At 42.2% G+C, this 19,993-nt stretch overlaps 1 protein-coding gene across 1 annotated transcript in view; it reads left to right on the plus strand.

Annotated features, from left to right (window-relative positions):
- The first annotated feature begins 5,258 nt into the window (after positions 1-5,258).
- Positions 5,259-19,993, plus strand: part of xpnpep2 (X-prolyl aminopeptidase (aminopeptidase P) 2, membrane-bound) — a 23,544-nt gene continuing 8,809 nt past the window's right edge. The window contains exons 1-9 of the mRNA XM_048232137.1: positions 5,259-5,398; positions 7,065-7,275; positions 7,727-7,798; positions 15,827-16,037; positions 16,451-16,515; positions 16,962-17,072; positions 18,468-18,531; positions 18,779-18,883; positions 18,986-19,072. Of these exons, the coding sequence (XP_048088094.1) occupies positions 5,259-5,398; positions 7,065-7,275; positions 7,727-7,798; positions 15,827-16,037; positions 16,451-16,515; positions 16,962-17,072; positions 18,468-18,531; positions 18,779-18,883; positions 18,986-19,072 (1,066 nt within the window). The remainder of the gene's footprint in view (positions 5,399-7,064; positions 7,276-7,726; positions 7,799-15,826; positions 16,038-16,450; positions 16,516-16,961; positions 17,073-18,467; positions 18,532-18,778; positions 18,884-18,985; positions 19,073-19,993) is intronic.

The raw sequence follows: 19,993 nt of genomic DNA on the forward strand, positions 1-19,993 counted from the left end.
TTCGACATTTCTAATCTGGCAACATTGAATAGTTAGTTTAGAATTAACATACAGTATGTGTTAGTCTATTGTATTTCTCTAAGGTAAGTAGTAGTAGTTGTTCTGTAATTCTGTTTAGAAAATGTATAAAAAGTACTAACTTCACATTAAATAAACTGTTACTGTACATGTTGAGACATTCGTTAAGATACATTTTGATTTACGGTTTCTGATTATATGTTTCTAGTTTCTGAATGATCAAGTAACTGTCTACAACCAAAGCAGCGAAAAATGGAATGCATTATGCATGCTGACAAAATATTTGAATATAAGTTACGAAGTTCGGAGTCAAAGCCCTAACACACACACACACACACACACACACGCAAAAACACAAATGCACACACAAATCTGGACACACAAAAAAGACAATGTTATTAACATGACCAGTCAAAAAACACACGAGTCTCACTACACACCATCTTTCTCTCTCTGTACCTCACACACAGACACATAACAGTACACAGACACACACAAGGACACTGACCTGCCTGTACCTTGTAAACATAGAAGATCTGCACACACATATATGTGTAACAGGGTGGTACATAGGAAGGGCCAAGGGGCCAATCACAGTAGCCTGACTACGCCACCCTGAGGCCTAGTGCATCCCGGGAATCTTTAAGAGAGCGTACCTCTAAACAGACACAGCTCGTAGGTTCAAATATTACACAAGGGAGACATGAATTCCAGCAAAGCAAAAGATTTATTAATACACAAAAGTTGGGAAGTGGAGATCTGAGGGTGGCAACTATGGACGTCCACACAAATGTTTTACATGCAAGCATTAAGAAAAGCTCACCTATTACACAGCAAAGGCACACTGCAAAGCGATAAGCAATACACAAAACCACACCACACGTATGCTCAGAGTAGCCCCCCTCAGAGCCACCTCCCTACTAAATAAACATAAAAGTTACAAACAGAAGGACAAGACAGGCAACACAAAAACCAAACATAAAATAACCAAAGCAAAGACAAGACAAGACAGCAGCACGACCCATGTTCCCCATCAGCATGACTGTGCTGCCTAAAAGAACAGAACACAGAAGATTAAACAAAGAACACACCACAATATACATAACATAAAACCACAAATGTTTATGGGGAGACAGCATACCTGACGGTAGCAGACAGGGGCTACACCAGTGGCGTCTATATTGCTACTGGCTGCTGCCCCTCTTAAGTAGCACTCCACTGGTGCCAGATTGATCAAATGCCTATGCCCCGCCCCCTTCATTAGCACTTCCAGGTGCTATGGGGAAATAGCAGGCAGAGAAGGTCTACCTGCTACATATGTATGCACATGCACTCATGCACATGCACGCACACACACATAGGCAGACACAAAAACGTTCTAATTGATGTCACTAGTCAAAACACACACACACATAAAGAGGCATATCATTGTAACCTACATATTTGGTGAAATGTCACACCCAACAGGAAGTGAGTACGTGTTTCCAATGTATAAAACTTGTAAAAACAAATTGCACACATGAGATATGTGCATTGACACTCGCACCACATGTGAGTGCATTGTTGGTTTCCGAAATGGCACGGGTTGCGGGCCATACTCGGCCCCTTCATGGCCACTTGCGGCTGGAAATTCTGAAAAAATTACCAGGTGTACCTATGTTACCCAGGAGACACACTGTAAAATTACTCTTATGTAAGATCAATACTTTCCAAGATACAGCCAGTTTTACAGGGGGAGGGAGGTGTTGATTTTGTTTTTTGCCTCTTTTTTTTGTCAAAGTTCACAAGCCCACAGCGCAAGAACTAAACCATGTAGGAGGCTCAAAGTTTGCATACTGGTACATAAATAGGAATAGTATGTAGCAAAAACGTCACGTTTGGTCTGGATAATCCTGCATGGTCATAGCTGTCCCTCAAAGTTGATACAAATTTTATTGGAGTTTAAGGCTGGGCTCTGTTTAGGCCTTCAGAAGACATATTTGTACTCAACGGGCTCTTGATTTGTTTTCCTTACTTAGATAAGTAGAAACACTCTCACAAAAAACAATGAACAGAAAATAAATTCCTTCAGGGTCTGAACAGCAGACCTTACAAGTCTGAAAAATCATTTTGGTTCTCATTTTCAGAGCACCCATGTGGGAATATGCAAAGATTTTTTAAATATTTTTTTCTTTATTCTCCATGATCCTTTCTTTTTAAAAAAAAAAACAATTTGACTTGTCCTATGCAAATCTTTCTTTTTCACTTTCCACCCTGAACATGGGCAAAATGCACCATTGAGATCAATATGTTTTGTATAGAGCTACCACAGGTTACTCTATACAACCACAGGTGGCACTGTGGTAACTCAGACGCAGACGCAGATGACGGACGCCCTTCAAAAATATGCACGCCAGGGGGTGTGCCCCAGGGGTGACACCATCATAACCAACATGACAGGCTGATATCGCTGCCAGGTATCGAATGTGCTTTTCCCTGCTCAAAAAGCTCCTGAAGAAACGTCAGGACTTCCACAATGGAGCACTGGAAAGTTACAATGCCCCTAGGTTCACACCACTCCTCGAATATCCCCCATTTCATGTCATAGATCGATCTATTAGATGGGGCTAACATTTGGAGGTAGCCCTACAGAGCTCAGCTTTGCCCTTTCACGGGGAAGGCGTGTAGGTTCTAAACACCTGGGTTTGTGTGTAGGAATTCCCCCTCCAACTGGGACAGGAGGTCTCAGCAGCTGGGGAGGCGCCAGGGTGCTAGCAGTTGAAAAATCTCTGCCATCCATGGCCTGCTTGGCCACCACGGGCATGGCGCTACTAATATCATTGTGTGTCCCCCCTCCCTCACCAACACGTGGGGGAACAGGTGAACAGGTAAACCCCCCATGCCGATTTATATACGACACCACTGCGGTGTTGTCTGAGCGTATTAGAACATGGTGGTGCAATAGCGTTGGGAGGAATTGCCTCAGCGCTAATAAGACTGCCATCAGCTCCAGAATATTTATGTGGGAGCTGACGCTGTTGCGTTGACCAACGCCCGCTCACCACCTGGTCCTCGAGTGTAGCCCCCCACCCCCTCAGTGACGCGTCCATGGTGACCACCTTGCGTGTCACAGCAAGGCCCATGGGAACACCCTGTGTCAACAGCACGGGGTCCCTCCAAACCTTCGGTGGCCGGAGGCATGTCATAACAACCCTCTGAAATGTGGGGCCTTTCTCGCAAATTGTACTCGATAGCCCTGCTCTATAGAATTCACATGCATATGCCAGGCTGGGAGAAATTGTGCGAGCGCTGGCTGACCTGCATTGTGAGAGCTCGAAATTATTATTGTGCTTATACTCCCCCCGTGTGGTTGCGAGCGGAACTGCGCCTGGTACGTGACCAGAGTGTTCTGATCGGGAGAGACAATTTTGTTTCCTGAGAGATTCATACAAGCACCCGACTCACCCAAGAGCCGTGGGGACAGGAGATAATTGTGTATTTTTATCATTTTTTTCCACTGACATAAATTCCCTGCCAATGGGGGGGAACTATGAGGTTGAAATCTAGACCCAGAGGTGAAACCGTGGGAACCAGACAAGTGTGAGACAGAACAGGGTATTACAGTGTTCATTTTAGGACATCCTCAGACTCAGGTGTCAGACTCAGAAAAACATCGGTCATCTTCAGACAAAACTGCCTCAGCGTCAGAAAAACCTCTGTCATCTTCAGACAAAACTGCATCAGCGTCAGAAAAACCTCTGTCATCTTCAGATAAAACTGCCTCAGCGTCAGAAAAACCAGACTCAGGTGTCAGACTCAGAAAAACATCTGTCATCTTCAGACAAAACTGCCTCAGCGTAAGAAAAACCTCTGTCATCCTCAGATAAAACTGCTTCAAACCAAACTGCCTCAGAAAAACATCTTTAAGGAGTCAGGTCTCAGAAAAAACACTGTCAGAAAAAGTGGAGTCAGGTCTCAGAAAAAATGCTGTCAGAAAAAGTGGAGTCAGGTCTCAGAAAAAACGCTGTCAGAAAAAGTGGAGTCAGGTCTCAGAAAATCAGGTCTCAGAAAAACCGCTGTCAGAAAAAACAGAGTCAGACGAAAAAGTCTCAAATGAAAAGTTATTGTGGGGACAGAAGAAGACGACGGATACAGAACGGTGAGTTTATTATTATGCTTAATACATTCATTCTGTCACTGGCATGTTATATTTGGTGCTTGGTTAGATTTAGAAATTATAAGTAAAGGTAGAAAGTGATCCAATGGTATACACATTGTAGGAAATCCATGTATGTAACTTAGCTAACCTCACTTCGCTAGTAACATTAGCAGCTGCTGTAAGGCACATACCGGAGTAAGCTCACGCACTACATACAGCAAAATAATTTGTTTTTCGAGGGGATTACGGTACATTCAATGAGCTAGGGAAAAGTGGGTTAAACATTTTTCCACCACGAAAGTCCAGAACGACACCTGGACCATTATTTCTTACTTTTGCTAACCGTTTCCCAGTTGTACACTACCTACCAGTAAGAAACCTGCATCATTATCATCACATCATTATTCCCAAACCCCCATAAAGACAAATGTGCTATGCCATGATGTAATACCAGACCTGACTGGTTTGAAGCAGTTTTATCTGAGGATGACAGTGGTTTTTCTGACGCTGAGGCTGTTTTGTCTGAAGATGACAGAGGTTTTTCTGACGCTGAGGCAGTTTTGTCTGAAGATGACCAATGTTTTTCTGAGTCTGACACCTGAGTCTGAGGATGTCCTAAAATGAACACCGTATCGTATCTTTGTCAGTAACAAGTAAAAATACTTGTGTGACCAACATTGTGAGCGAACATCCCCAGAGCCGTGCTGCAGGATAGCGCTGTGTTTGGGCCACATCTGCCTCCAAGTGCCACGCATCACCGCGGGTTGAGCTGAGCGAGCCTTCGCGGTCTGGATCCACCTGTTGCTTGGCCATTGCCGCGCCTGCCTCGTCGCCACAGCATGTGGAGAAGGGCTGGCACGTTGCGCAGAAAGGGTAGACGATGGGGGAGCCATTCTCCGAGGCAGGAGAAAGCTGAAGGCTTCGTTCTCCTTCTTCTTCAACTCCTCGAGACTGCATTGCCTCGAGTGTGAGACTGCATTGCCTGCACAGCCGAGCCGGAAAACCGTGTTCGGGTCGACCGGAGCATCTAAGAAGACGATCATTGTCAGGGATTTTCAACAGGTTTAATCAAAGATGTCTCTGGCCTACAGCCATCAATTCCATGGCCCTGCCAGTCGCCTGGTTAGTGCAGCGAGTGGACCTCATCACGAAATTCATCGCGGTGCGAATCTCTGTTCACAACTCCTTCACTGGCTTCCCCTCTTTGATAGCAGCACCGACCTCCAGCTGCAGCTCCACCACGTAAGCGAGAAGCAGTGAGATAGAGTTTTGGGCTAGGGCAGCCTGTCCAAAGACTTTGAAGCTCTTCTCCAGTAGCTGAGAGGTGAACTTCGGCTGTTTGTGAGGCAGCTGTGTAGGCGCCGCTGCACTGCCTTAGGGGAAATCCAAACAGTCCTGGAAGAAGGGTGCGGAGGGAGTCAAACGCTTTAACCACTGAGCCGAAAATGCACTTCTATAAATTTGAGAATATTTCAAATGTTTTACCAAAACGTGTTTCAGGAACAAAACAAAACAAAAACATTTCAGGAATCTCCCCTGAAAGTCTGGCGAGACACACATCGTCAGCAAGAATCCTTGTCTACTGACAAAGAAAAGGTATAATGTATGTGGGTTTTGACACATTTGATCAATTGTGTATTGAGTATCTGCCAGCCCATAACCCCCATTTGGATCCTGGAAAATGTCGAGTATACCCCAAAGTTATCTTGATTTTGAAGTTATTTCATGCTTAGAACATTTGGGCCTATACCGTGTGTCCAGCTTGGTCCAACCTGGCTTGGATCAATTGCATTGATTACGATGAAATGGCATTAATTGCCTCGTTTAAACATCTAATTACAGGATGATCTGCAGAAGGAACTCCTTGATAAAGAAGAAAGACGCAGGAGGGGTATATGTCAGATTCACAACTCTGAATGCTTTGGGATCCAAGAGGTGAAAGTGACGGAACTCTATTGTTCTTGCAATAACTTTTGAACAATATAGGGCCAAGAAGCCAAAAGCAGTAGTTATTCCATTGAAGCAACTAAACTTTTGCCATTTCTATGATTCACATTGCATTGCTAATGTAATGGGGGATTCTTTTTCCATCCAGGCCATACATAATAGGCAGATAAGGATGGCACAAAAACCTGAGGCTGGTTTTGGTGTGCCCTTGCGATTTAAGTACCCAAGTGGATGTATAAGAACAAGACGATTCCAGCTATCTGATTCCATCCAGGTTAAGTTCTGACTATTTTATCGTCACTGTGATACAGGCTGTGAATGTAATGCAGTATGTCCCTAGTTTAAACAGGTTTAATTCCTTTTAATGTTATTTTTTAGGTTTTGTTTGACTTTGTTGGAGGGAATGAGGATGCCACTGAAGACGCCTTGTCGCTGAACAGACTAAAAAGCATTATGGATGGAACCCTAATGGAGAATGGCATCACAGGATCATGCACATTGTATGTGCACTGGATTAATTCAGATGCCCCTGAGGTGAGACATGATGTTCAGACATTCAGTATATTGCTGACAACTTGGGAGTCAGTAACTCTGAGTTCATCTGTGTGTAATATGAATGTTTGTTAACATGTGAGTAACCTTAAGATGCCAACACAAATATTAAGCTAATTGATAAAACTGACTGTTACAATCCTGATTCTGATTGCAGTTTGTACCATTGGATTTCACACCACCACCTTTGTCCCCATCACCACCACCTGTGTCCTGTTCCCCACAACTTGTGTCCTCACCTGGCCATGATGGGTACTTACTTCAAGAGAGGCATGTTTTCATATTGTGTGGTGGGAGTATAATATGCTTTACACTACTTGTTTTTTCTTGTGCCTTTAAGCCTAATGTACCTTATTCTACTGTATGTCTTTTTTAGTTGTTTTTTTGTTTTGTTTTTGTCTCCACACAGGATCAACTTGGGCACCATCCTGAACTCGCTTAAGGAGAAAGCTGACTTTAGTTCAGCCCCAACGAGTAACCAAATCAATATCTGTAGGGACTATACAGGAAATGTGTACAACCTTTTGAAAAGTTCACTGCAAGCTTTCGGATGCCGGTGTTTCAACCCAATGGCCAGGCTTGATGTTGTTTTTGTGGATGGGGAGGACAACGCTGAAGGTGTAGTGGATGGTGGTGGGCCCACCAGAGAATACCTACGTATTCTTATGAAGTGAATTCACCAGTCCTGCATATTTGAGGGACCTGAAACAGAAAAGTGTCTCACCCGATTAATATGTTCACTATTAAAACTTCCAAATAAGCCTGGGCTGTATGGACACCTTTTTGACCATCTTGTATCAATTAGCAGTGGTGTTCCAGCATAGCATGCAGAACTAGTAACAGTTCTGTAAAATATTCCTCAGTAATAAATATAAAAAATGTGTTTTATACTATTAGTAAGCAAGCACAATAATGAACTTCACTTCACATGGTCATGGTAGTTAGTGGATGCATTGTGGACTTTACAGCTTGGTATTTTCTATTTTCAGCCCTGGAAAAAAACATACCAACAGATAGCACGGATGATTTCTGTGTGTGTTATTCATGGAGGCGTGGCTTTTTCTCTGACAGTATGGGCAACCCCCCCCCCCGGCGACACTGGAGGAAGTGAGCAACGTGTCGTTCAAGGCGAAGCTTTTGAAGGTGAGTTCTATTGAAGTATACCAGTTGAAGTACTTGTTCTATTGAAGTTCTATTGAAGTACTTGCTGGTACCATGTTTAGTGCACATAGGCAATACTTTCCTTATTTAATATGACATTCCATCTTAGATCAAAGACGCAAGAACTGTCCAAGAGACAAAAGCAGCAGTAGAAGAGGCAGAGGACTGTCTCACTATTGTGGGAGCATGCAGAAGAGAGATGCCCTGGTTAAGGCTGCCATTGACTACTTCGTCGAGGACAGACTACATGTTGCATTGCAACAGTGAGTATCTGTGTTAACTTGTCGTTATTAGATAAAGAGTTATTCCTTATCCTTCCCCTGTGAATTTCTGTGAAGGCTCATTAAGTGTGTGTGTGTGCGTTTGTGTGCAGATTTGAAGTTGGCCTCAACACCCTTGGTCTTTTGGAGGCAATGAGAGAACACACAGATCTATTCTATAACATGTTTGGAGAAAGTCTTTTGAAGGCTGCTGACCTATCGACACTGTTTAAAATCCAATACTCGCCACCAGGGACCTGGGCACGAGAGTTAGAAACTCAAAACATATGCTATTGGAGAGATTTGCTAATTGACATTGAATGTAAACCCTTGACAATTGGGGATCCCCTTGGGGATCAATAGAGTATCTATCTATTTATCTATCTATCTATCTGAAAACCATTGAAATAAGTGAGGAGAAGTGTAGGAGTTAATGTGTCAACTTTTATTCATTATTTTATTGCAGAAGGAGAATGTGCCCCATTGACACTTAAGAAGGTTATGGTATTCGTCTCAGGCTCATCAGTCATCCCACCAAATGGCTTTCTCCTCCAGCCAACCATAGAATTCCTTCAGCCTGAAGCCAACACTTTTCCAGAGGCCAATACCTGCAGTATCATTCTAAAATTGCCAATTCACAAAGACTATGAGTCTTTTAAGATGCAAATGGCCAATAAAATCTTGTGGGCACCTATTTTTGGCACAGCGTAAAAAGGATTTAATGAAACCAATGCTAATTTATTTGTTAACACTGTTGTGAGTTGTATTTATTTATTTATTTATTTTGTTCACTCATTTAATGTACTGTTATTAAATGATTAGCCTTTTCATTAATCTGATACAGTCTTTTTACAGGTATTATCTCTGGAAAAGGCACAGATGGGTTTGGTAGTTTTGCCTGTTCCATTGTCGTCAAAGGACGAGGCAGCTCCAATTCAGGAACATAAACTCCAGTTGTCATAGATCTCTGTGGTTGGCTCCAGTCGAATCTGCCTTCGCCACCAAATACATCCCGCCACAGCCGTTCAATTCTAAAAAAACAAAACAAAACATAGATAGATAGATAGATAGATAGATATTTTATTGATCCCTTGGGGAAATTCAAGATCACAGTAGCATACAGACATACACACACATTCACTAACAGCAGAAAGAGTAATTAAAAGTATATAATATCAAAAAACACAACTAAGCAATAAGGACTGTAGAAGATAAAGAATATACTAAATATACTAAAATACAAATTATACTAAATAAAACTTAATCTAAATCAACTCTAAAAAACAGTATCCACATAGTGGGTGATTAATTAATCAGGTGCGCTTGCAATGACTGAAGCAGGGACTGAGCCTGTGGTCCTGGTTGTGCATAAGGTAAGGTGCTCTTTGTGAATGAGTGTCATGGTGATGGTGCAAATGAGTATTTCAAACAGTGCAAGAATAAAGTCTATATATCTATGTATAAATAACTATATTAAGAAAGGTATAAGTGTGGTCACAGTTCGGCTGTGGCATGGAGGGAGGGGTTGTACATATGTGCTAATAAAGCACGCAAACAGTGAGGCAGAAGACAATGGTAAAGCGGCTAGTGGACAGACAGTTCAAGACATGGAGGTGGTTAAGAGGCAGACTATGCGGAGAGGTCTATTTCTCCTCTTCCCTTAAGTGATGCATTGAACAGTTCAATGGCCCTGGGAATGAATGACTTCCTCAGTCTGTCTGTTGTGCAAGGCAGTGAGCGAAGTCTCCAGCTGATCAGGCTCTTCTGCTTAACAATAGTGCTGTGGAGTGGATGACACTCATTGTCCAAGATGTTGATCAGTTTGTTCAGGGTCCTTTTGTCAGATATTGAAGTGATGCACTCCAGTTCAGCTCCCACTACAGAGCCAACTTTCCTTACCAGCCTGTCAAGTCGCCCCGCATCCTTCTTCTTTGTGCTTCCTCCCTAACATACCACTGCATAAAAGAGGACGCTGGCAACAACAGACTGTACACATTGAAGGAGCGCAGCCTCCTCAGGAAGTACAGCCTGCTTTGCCCTTTCTTGTAGAGTGCGTCAGTGTTGGCTGACCAGTCCAGTTTATTGTCCAAGTGGAGACCCAGGTACTTGTAGGTGCTTACCACCTCGACATTGACCCCATCAATGGAGATTGGTAGCAGAGTGGGCTTAGACCTGCGGAAATCAACCACCATCTCCTTGGTCTTTTGAAGTGTTGAGTTGGAGATGATTGAGTTTGCACCATTGCACAAAGTCCTCCTCCAGGCTCCTATACTCCTGCTCCTGCCCGTTCCTGATACACCCCACAATTGCAGTATCGTCAGAAAACATCTGCATGTGGCATGACTCATGCAGTGTTGTAGCAGAAGTCAGATGTGTACAAGGTGAACAGGACTGGAGAGAGCACAGTTCCCTGTGGCGATCCGGTGCTGCTGATCACAGTGTCAGAGACAGTTCTTCAGTCTGATGAACTGTGGTCGCTCCGTCAGATAATCTGTGATCCAGGTTACCAGGTGAGCTTCCACCCCCATCTGCAAGAGCTTGTCTCCCAGTCTGAGGGGATGAATGGTGTTAAAAGCACTTGAGAAATCAAAGAACATGATTCTCACAGCACTTTTCCCCTTGTCCAGGTGAGAATGTGTCCTGTGTGGAAGATAAGTGATGACATCGTCCACGCCCACTTTCTCCTGGTATGCAAACTGTAACGGGTCTAGGGCATGGCATACCTGGGGTGTCGATTTTGTTCGGCCTCTTTTTTTTGTCAAAGTTCACAAGCCCACAGCGCAAGAACTAAACCATGTAGGAGGCTCAAATTTTGCATGCTGGTACATAAATAGGAATAGTATGTAGCAAAATTGTCACGTTTGGTCTAGATAATCCTGCATGATCATAGCTGTCCCTCAAAGTTTTATTGGAGTTTTTGGCTGGGCTCTGTTTAAACCTTCAGAAGACATATTTGTACTCAACATAGGCTCTTGATTTATTTTACTTACTGAGATAAGTAGAAACACTCTCACAAAAAGCAATAAACAGAAAATAAATCCCTTCAGGGTCTGAACAGCAGACCTCACAAGTCTGAAAAATCATTTTGGTTATCATTTTCAGAGCACCCAAACACCTTGTGGGAATATACAAAGATTTTGTAAATATGATTTTCTTTATTCTCCATGATCCCTTCTTTTTGAAAACACCATTTGTCTTACGCAAATCTTTCTTTTTTATTTTCCACCCTGAACATGGGCAAAATGCCCCATTGACATCAATATGTTTTATATAGAGTCACCACACTGCCACCTGTGGTTGTATAGAGTTACCTGTGGTAGCTCTATACAAAACATATTGATGTCAATGGTGCATTTTGCCCATGTTCAGGGTGGAAAGCATTCAGGGAGGCAGTGACAAAACTGTAACTAACAAACTAGATCCTAATAGAAAGCTGTTAGCTTCCCTAAGCTACAGGTAGGCTTATAAGGTAGGCCTATTTACAACATAAATTGTCAATAGGCTATGCTATGCTGGCGACACAAATATAATCTCCTTTGGAAACCAATGGCTTACGCCTTACAGTATCAAGTTAAACTGCCATATCGTGGCGAAAAGTTGTAATAAAATTCACGCAGCTCCATGAGTCAAGGAAAGCGCGAATAAAGTAGCCACTTCTAAATGGGACCCACTACACAGTAGCTTAAGGTGTGTTGCTAAAGCAGCCATAATGAAATGAAGGTGTCATGGTTTGGATACTTCACACACACGTGCTTTTTAATTTCACAGACTACAACTACCAAGCTGGAATCAAAGCACATCGATTCCCCTCTCACACCCAGGGGCGGAGCCAGACATTTGAAACATTGGGGGCTTAGCCCAGTGTCACACACAGGAAGACTAGGGGGGTCCGGAGGCATCCCCCCCACCCCCGGTAGAACATTTTGAAAAATTACCCCTTAAATAATGACTTCTAGTGAATTCTATGTAAACTAATTACACATTGAGACTTTAAAAATGTGAGACTCAAGGTATATCTGACTGGCACTTTGGGTCTTTCAAGAGGGGTCTATAGGCATAGCCTGATCAGCATGCACTTAGTTAATTAAGCGTTTTTTTTTTATTTTTTATGAGTTATGGTTTGTATATTACAGGCTAGTATACTATGTTGAGATAACCCTGATGGGATGCTACCTTGTCTCAATACATTTTTATTTTGAACTCTGGCCAAAGTAGCCTTATGGTCAGGTTTAGCACAGCCCCACACATTGTGAACCCACTTATTATAATGTTCAATGGAACACATGAAGCTAATTTTAATTATACTATTTAACTGAAATCGCATTTTCCTTATAGGCCTACAGGCCTCAATGAGAGAACACACTTACAGTACATGATGTTGGTTTTGATTTTCTAATTGGAGTAAGTCTTTGTGACAACACGTCATGATACATTTGATAATGTTTGATCGTTGTTTTGGTATGAAGCATCTTTTATGTAATGAATGCACATTCTAGAAAGTGAAAGTAGCCTAACCTATAGGCCTATGCGCTCTGTGTTTGAGCTGTCTGTTCACGTCCACAATTGATTACGTTCCTCAAATGGAGAACACATCAATCCCATGGTATTTTTTGCCATCAAAATCCCGACAATACATCTCCGTTTCAGATTTACCTAGCTACTAGCCTGCAATAAATTAATTGAACAAACTCAACTGACAACAGGTAAATCTACTGATTCGGTCATTGAGACTATGAATACAGTTCAACAAACTTTCTGTCTTTCTGAAGGTTACTTTTGTATTCCGGGGTACAAAAAGCCTAATTGCCAATGTCTTGACAATAGTTTTTCTTACCGGCTTAAACTGACTGCGCCGCTCTGAACTTTCCTGCCAGGTTTAGGCTATGACGTAAACCGCTACCGCTACATCTCGGCTCTGCCATTGCCTAAACTCATCGTGTGGGAAATCAGATTATCTGTCAATATTGGGCTTTGAAAATAAGGGATATTTGCTCCGTAATAGTAGCCTACATTTTGTAACATTTATAGAGAAACCGAGGGGAAGTTAAATTAGAAATTAGAATCGTTGGAAATTGAAAACACATACAAAAAAAGATTCAGGGCTTTTGAAAAAAGATTCGGGGCTTGAGCCCCCGAAGCCACCCCCTCGCTCCGCCAATGCTCACACCCTGCACGCACTTAAAACAAATAAACAGGCGTCTCAGTCTCACGCACTTATAGGCAAAACTGTATCAGACCGGTGTAACGTTGGTAAATCTTCCATTGCACAGAATGATTTTTGTAGCACGTGCAACAAATGACAGTAGAAAGATACAATTACAGTGCTGCTATCAATTTGCTTGGTATAACCGCATTTATAGTTTTCTACAAATGCAATCAATCAAATTGGCCTCCATCACTCAACCAACTCCAATGGTAACATTACCTAGATTAACGTACCTGCAGTAAAAACCAAGCATGTCCGATAAACATCCTCGGATTTATTTTGGCTTCAAGAAGAAATGGGAATTACATTTCATGTGAACATCGTCCTATCCTTATTAGACGTTCTCTGCGGTAAACTACAGTCCTTGTAGGAAGCGTCCATTGTTTTTCCAACCCACTTTTAACTTCCAACAAAATTAGGCTACGTCTCACTGCAACGATGCGCCATCTAGTGGACAAACGACTACTTATCGCCAATACTGGAAATGCAGCCATGATGATGATGATGAATATTTATTTTGGCTTTCTTTTAATCCTACTGAATTTGTAATTATGTATCGGCCATTCTAATACCGATAGTATGTGGGTGCCTGTGTGTGTGTGCATGTGTATATGTGTGCACCGCCATCTAGAGGCCAATGAGTGTACAGTCACTAAATGTACACATAACCTACATTTTTTTTAGACCCCCATGGATGAAATTCTACAAAACTTGGCATACCCTCAGAGAATGCCAGGTCAATCATACACATAACATTTGGTGCAGTTCTGAACATCTTAACTAAAGATAGGGGCGATTAAAGCAGAATAATATTGCATTTTCATTTTTTACCGGGGGGGTGCAAATGAGTGATTATGGGCCAGGTTGATGTGGGCCCTTGTGACCAACATACCATAAAAGATTCTTCATCCTCAGTGCCACAGTTCAGGTAGTTATTTAGGAAAAACTGCTTTTTTTGCGGTTCGGGGGGGCCAGCACGGGGGGAGTGGCCCCCGGGGACGAAACGAAATTTGTGCTCATACGAGGACGCAGGGTCTCAGGAGGTTAAGTCCAGTGTGAAGATGTAGCTCACCCTATTCACACATGTCAGTCTAGGGATCTGCCAATGAAGTTGTTTTGACATCTTACATGTGTGCGTGTTTATAATGGTAACCAGCATATACAGTACAGTAGCTGTGAACCTCCCTCCATATGCATTATCAGACGTGCTATTGACAGGCAGTGTAGTTTTCTGCCTCCTTGCTACTACTACACCCACTTCCCAATCTGAGTATAGGCTACTGCCTGTGTGGGTTTGTGGGTTTAAGCTGGGCCGAGTTGCATAGTTAACGCAACACAGGTTACTTTTACACAGAAACACTCTCATACAATTATTGTATGGTATTGTATTGTCATGGTCATCATGCATTAACTCCCACACTATATTATCATGAATCATCCTGACAAAATGTATTATGATGGCAAATAGCCTACTAGCATAGAACTTTATTCATTCAGGCTTTCGCTCTCGCTCAGTCTTCGCTCTCGCTCACTCACTGATTTATTAGTCCACAGAACAGATGGAGGGCAAACATTAACTACTTCGGGAGAATAACAGAGGTCATCCTCTGCAGTCTCCCTTCTTATTCCCAGACAGAGGCCACAGGCTAAAGTACACCAACTCAAGAGAGAGCTGCAGCACACTGCGGCTATTTTCAAAACTGAGCTTGTTTGCTGTAAAATGACATTGATATCCTTGTATCTCATGTGATTATCGTTGCATGCACCACTATGACAATGCATGTACCACTATGACAGTGACTCTTGACATATTGACGATGACTTTTTCCTTTAGCAGATATGACTTCCTTGCAGTGCAGTAAACTGCTGGGCCCTGGGGAATCTCCTAAACTACTGATCAGTGTGTCTGGGATATGAATGGGTTGCATTGAAAAGCTCTTCACGTGCACATTGGTCTTTCTGGCAATCAAAGCAAAAGTAAATTAAGCAGAACGATGCATCTTTTTATCCACCCATGTGATTGCTTTTTTCCATTGATATTCACCATATTTCTATCCCTACTTATAAGCATTCAAAAAGCCTATAAATCCAATCCATTCTTGTTGTAATTCGTCGCAAAATGTAGAGTGCAGAGCAAAGAAGGTCATTGCTTTAGATGCAGGTAGGTCAGCTGACAACACCCATACATGATGAAGTGTGTGTGTGTGTGTGTGTGTGATAGAGAAAAACAGTGTGTCTGTGTGTGTGTGTGTGTGTGTGTGTGTGTGTCTCTTGTGTGTGTGTGTGTGGGGCAGAATGCTAGTTGACCGTATCGCGTAACAGGAGCCAGGGAATTCTCTCCTTGACTTGTGGATGCTTTTTGAGGTATGTGCACCATATAGTTAGACACAGATACACAAACACGCTCAGACAGGCACATGCGCACACACACACACACACACACAGTTTTTATTGCTGGGGCACAGAGATCATTCTCATTCGTAGTTCCTCCCACTAAGCTAGTGCACATGACTCCAATCTGACAACTCCTTTGAACAGGGATAGTGTCACACACATGCAAATAACCTCTCTATATGCATACACCCACACACACACACACACAGACACACACACACACTTGCTCCCTCACTCACTCCCTTACATACACACAGGTCTCCAGTGCTGTCATTCCTTCTCTCTGGATTAGCTTGTGGCAGATGGTGCAGAATGTCTTGGTCTGTGTGGATTCTATGTGTTTGTTTTGGAGCATTCACAGGTAAATTGTCTTTACTGTATATATTAGTTCTGTTTATGTCTCATTTATGTGTATAGTGTAAATGTTCTGTGGGAGTTCATATGCTGTCTTTCATCAGCCTCTTGGTTTAGTTAGGGAATTAAATCTGCATCCTGTAATCCTTTTTGCTATGTACTGCATAACAGATCGCTGAATCTGTTTCAGTTTGTATCAGCTGGTACATGTCAATTGTTCTTTGTTGCTGTCCCTCCTGTGCAATGAGTCTTTATCAACTCTCATGTCTCTCAAATACTGTACCTTTAGTGAAGTTGAAGAACCATGTAGGAGTTTTCATTAAAGTGATAGTTCTTCCAGATCTACAGCCTGGATAATTTAACACTAGTTTAAGATCTAATTGTTATTTCCTGTACTGATTTCTTTGCAACTTTTTGCAGGAGCCAGCAGAGCTCTCGCTGAAGGCTCACGCTCCACAGAGAGGAACTGCTCCGCTGTTCCACCAGTAAAATCTCCCTCTACCCACTTAAAATGATCTCTCTCTCTCTCTGTCTCTCTCTCTCTCATTTCTCTATTTTAGCCAGCGTTGTGTCACTTAGTCATATCTTGTGTCAGTCTGTCACTTCATTTCCGCTGTGTCCGTTTCTTTCTCTCTTCTGTCATCTTACCCCTCCCTCTCTCCCTCCTTCCCTCAGTCTACTTTTTATGGCTTCTTATATCCTTGCTGCTGTGCTACATTTACGGCACACTGAGATCAGTATCAGACTGGATCAGTATCAATATCACTATGTCAGCTTGCAAATGTAATCCAGTCCCTGTAATAAGTATCATCATTTGTACCATGCTGCATGGCACAGTAACTTTAATCTCTGCGGTGGCTCTGATTTACTGTGCTCTCTCTCTCTCTCTCTCTCTCTCTCTCTGTGTGTGTGTGTGTGTGCGTGTGTACAGTACCTCCCTCCAACGGCAGTGAACACCACACTAAGGCTGCAGGCTCTGAGAGATGTCATGAGGGAGCAGAACATCACAGCCTACATCATCCCTGGCACAGATGCCCATCTGGTAGTAACCTTACCTCTGCCCACCCACTCCTCATGTGAACGTTCCTCTTGCTTCTCTCGTTCACTACCTCCATCCCCTGTTTCTTTCTTCCCTCCAAGACATTTGATATTTCTCCTCTTCTCCCCACAGTCACAATTTGCTGGTGTTCTGACTCATGCCACATTTTTTCTTAGAAGCTCTGAAAGAAGATCACTTCATAATACTGAATAGCCTTGATGTCATCCCTTACATAAAAACATCCCTTACATTCTGCCATTAATCATGCCACTTCTGATGGCATGATTAATGGGGGGGAAGGAGAGAGAGGGTGGATCCCAGGGACAGAATAATTTCCCAATAAAGAGATGTTGTAGGAAAGGCACACATATAAATGTGCATTCTATTTAGTTCTCAATTGTTGGTGTTGTTTGTATTAATTGAACTATTTAATGGGTCGTTACCGATCAAGTTATTTGTTGAACTCCATTTTCTATCCAAGGGCAGGAAAGGCATCTCCCTGCAATTTGGCAACAATGCCGTCTCTAAGTTGAACAGCTGACCGCTGGAACAAGATATATTTGCTGCCAAAATTGGGATGCCTTACAGCGCAACACAGGAAGGGCAGAAAGCACACTTGGATGCATTTACATCTGCCTAGAAATCACTCAGCAGAATGTGTTGCACTGTAAATAGGATAATCCTTTTGCCCACCTTTGCAAATAAGTAATAATGTTTCGATATGAAGTGTATATATGTCCTTGGTTTTATGTCTTTGTGTTTTTCATGGAAAGAACGATCTTGGGATTTAGATTCAACTTTATTATTTTTGTCCCATGGTAGTTGTGCTTCAGTATATAAGCCAGTGTTTTTCAACCTTTTTTGTGCCACGGCACATTTTTAACACTTAAAATGTCCCACGGCACACTAACATCCTGTGTGAAGAAAAAATAAACATACCATAGCCTAAAACTTCAAATAATACACAGATATGGCCTTATTATGGCTTTAATGCAAGACCTGCTCAATAAAACAAGCGCCCTCTGTTTCATTTGTAGGTGACTATATCTAATTTAATTGTTGTTATGAACTGGATATGTGATGATTCTGTGAATACTGGATATGAGGCCCCCGTTGTACAATACCTGCATACCACAAATAGTGCAATCATACAATCAATGAGAGCATGTGGTTATAAATTCTTTGATGCAACAGTTGCTTTTCTGGACCAGTGAGTGACATTTGGGTAATTTTCTGCGGCACACCTGATGATCTCTCACGGCACACTAGTGTGCCCCGGCACAGTGGTTGAAAAACACTGATCTAAGCCATACAACACTTTTTGCTTGCTTTAATAAAACAACCTCTGTAGTCTGTAAGATATATTTGTTTTTGTTCTGTTTTTCTCTTTTCTCACAGAGTGAGTACATTGCTCCACGGGATGCTCGGGTTGCCTTTATGTCTGGCTTCACTGGTTCAGCAGGTTAGTTTTAATGACATTTCGGCCCACTGTTTTTGGAATGACACAACATAAACACATTTGTATGCACGACCATTGGTTTCCCATAACCACCCACAGTGGCATAAAACAAATAGATTTTGTCCCTGAATTCACGACTTTGGCACAACATCCGCCAGTTAATAGACAATATTTATGTCTGAATATGTGCGTAGTGTGTTTGTAATGGTCTGTTATTAGTCCCTCATTTGGATGTGATCCTCATTGACAGGCACAGCTGTTGTGACACTGACTAAAGCAACGTTGTGGACAGACAGCCGATACTGGGTCCAGGCTGAGCGCCAGATGGACTGCAACTGGGAACTAGTGAGAGATGGTGAGGGATCCCCCACCTACATATAATTTTATCAACCGGCGTCAGCAGGCTGATAGTTAATGATGTCTTACTAATGCACGGCTGCCCTGTCTGGCCCCACAGTCTCCATACACAGCATCACGGACTGGCTCATCCGAGAGGTTGAGGAGGGGAAGGAGATTGGCTTTGATCCCTATGTCTTCTCAGTCAGTAAGGCCACATGCAACAGATGCCATTTTGTTCTCATTATTTATGGGGGAGTCCTTACCTCACAAATGACATGCTACTCTAAAAACAACTTTAAACTTTAGGACACTTTAAGGGCTCTACATTAATCATTTTTAGCATTCTATGAGGTGAAACTGAGGAAACCTTAAGGTTTTTACTTTCTAGACTTTGGTAGTTTTGATGGAAAAACATGACATGACACTATCATGACACATGAACCCTCACCCTAATCCTAACCTTCAACCCTAACTCTAACCCTAACCCTATCCCTATCCCTATCCCTAACCCTAATCCTAACCCTAATTTGTTATGACAAAAACCGAATGACACTTAATAACAGAAGCATTTATGACTTGTTTATGACACGTTCATGACAGTGTCATGTCACTCTTATGTCAACACTGTCAAGTTCAAGTTTATTTATATAGCACATTATCATACAAAGAATGTCACTCAATGTGCTTAAAAGAAAAAAAGAAAAGAATAACAGTAATAATAATAGTAGTTAATACAATAAAATAATAAAATAGATCAAGGGGGAAAATAAGACTGAAGGAATAAGAGGTAAAAACAAACAAAAAAATCAATAAATCAATAAAAAATAAACCTAAAAACTAATCAATAAATGCAGAATAAAAAAGTTCAGTTTTTAGTTACTTTTTGAAACACTCTATTGTTGGGGAAAATCTAATATCTATTGGAAGCTGATTCCAGTGCTGTGTGGCATAATAGCTAAATGTGATTTCTCCTTGCTTGGTTTTAACCCTGTGGACTATAAATTGACAACTTCCAGTAGATCTAAGCTCTCTGCCAGGTGTATATTGGGGAAGCATTTCAGAAAAATCTTGTCTAGAAACAAAATCTCTGATCTTAGCTACTGTATGTTTCTGAATTGCCAGAATA

Source organism: Alosa alosa, chromosome 21 (genome assembly GCF_017589495.1).
Source record: "Alosa alosa isolate M-15738 ecotype Scorff River chromosome 21, AALO_Geno_1.1, whole genome shotgun sequence".
Classification (NCBI taxonomy): domain Eukaryota; kingdom Metazoa; phylum Chordata; class Actinopteri; order Clupeiformes; family Clupeidae; genus Alosa; species Alosa alosa.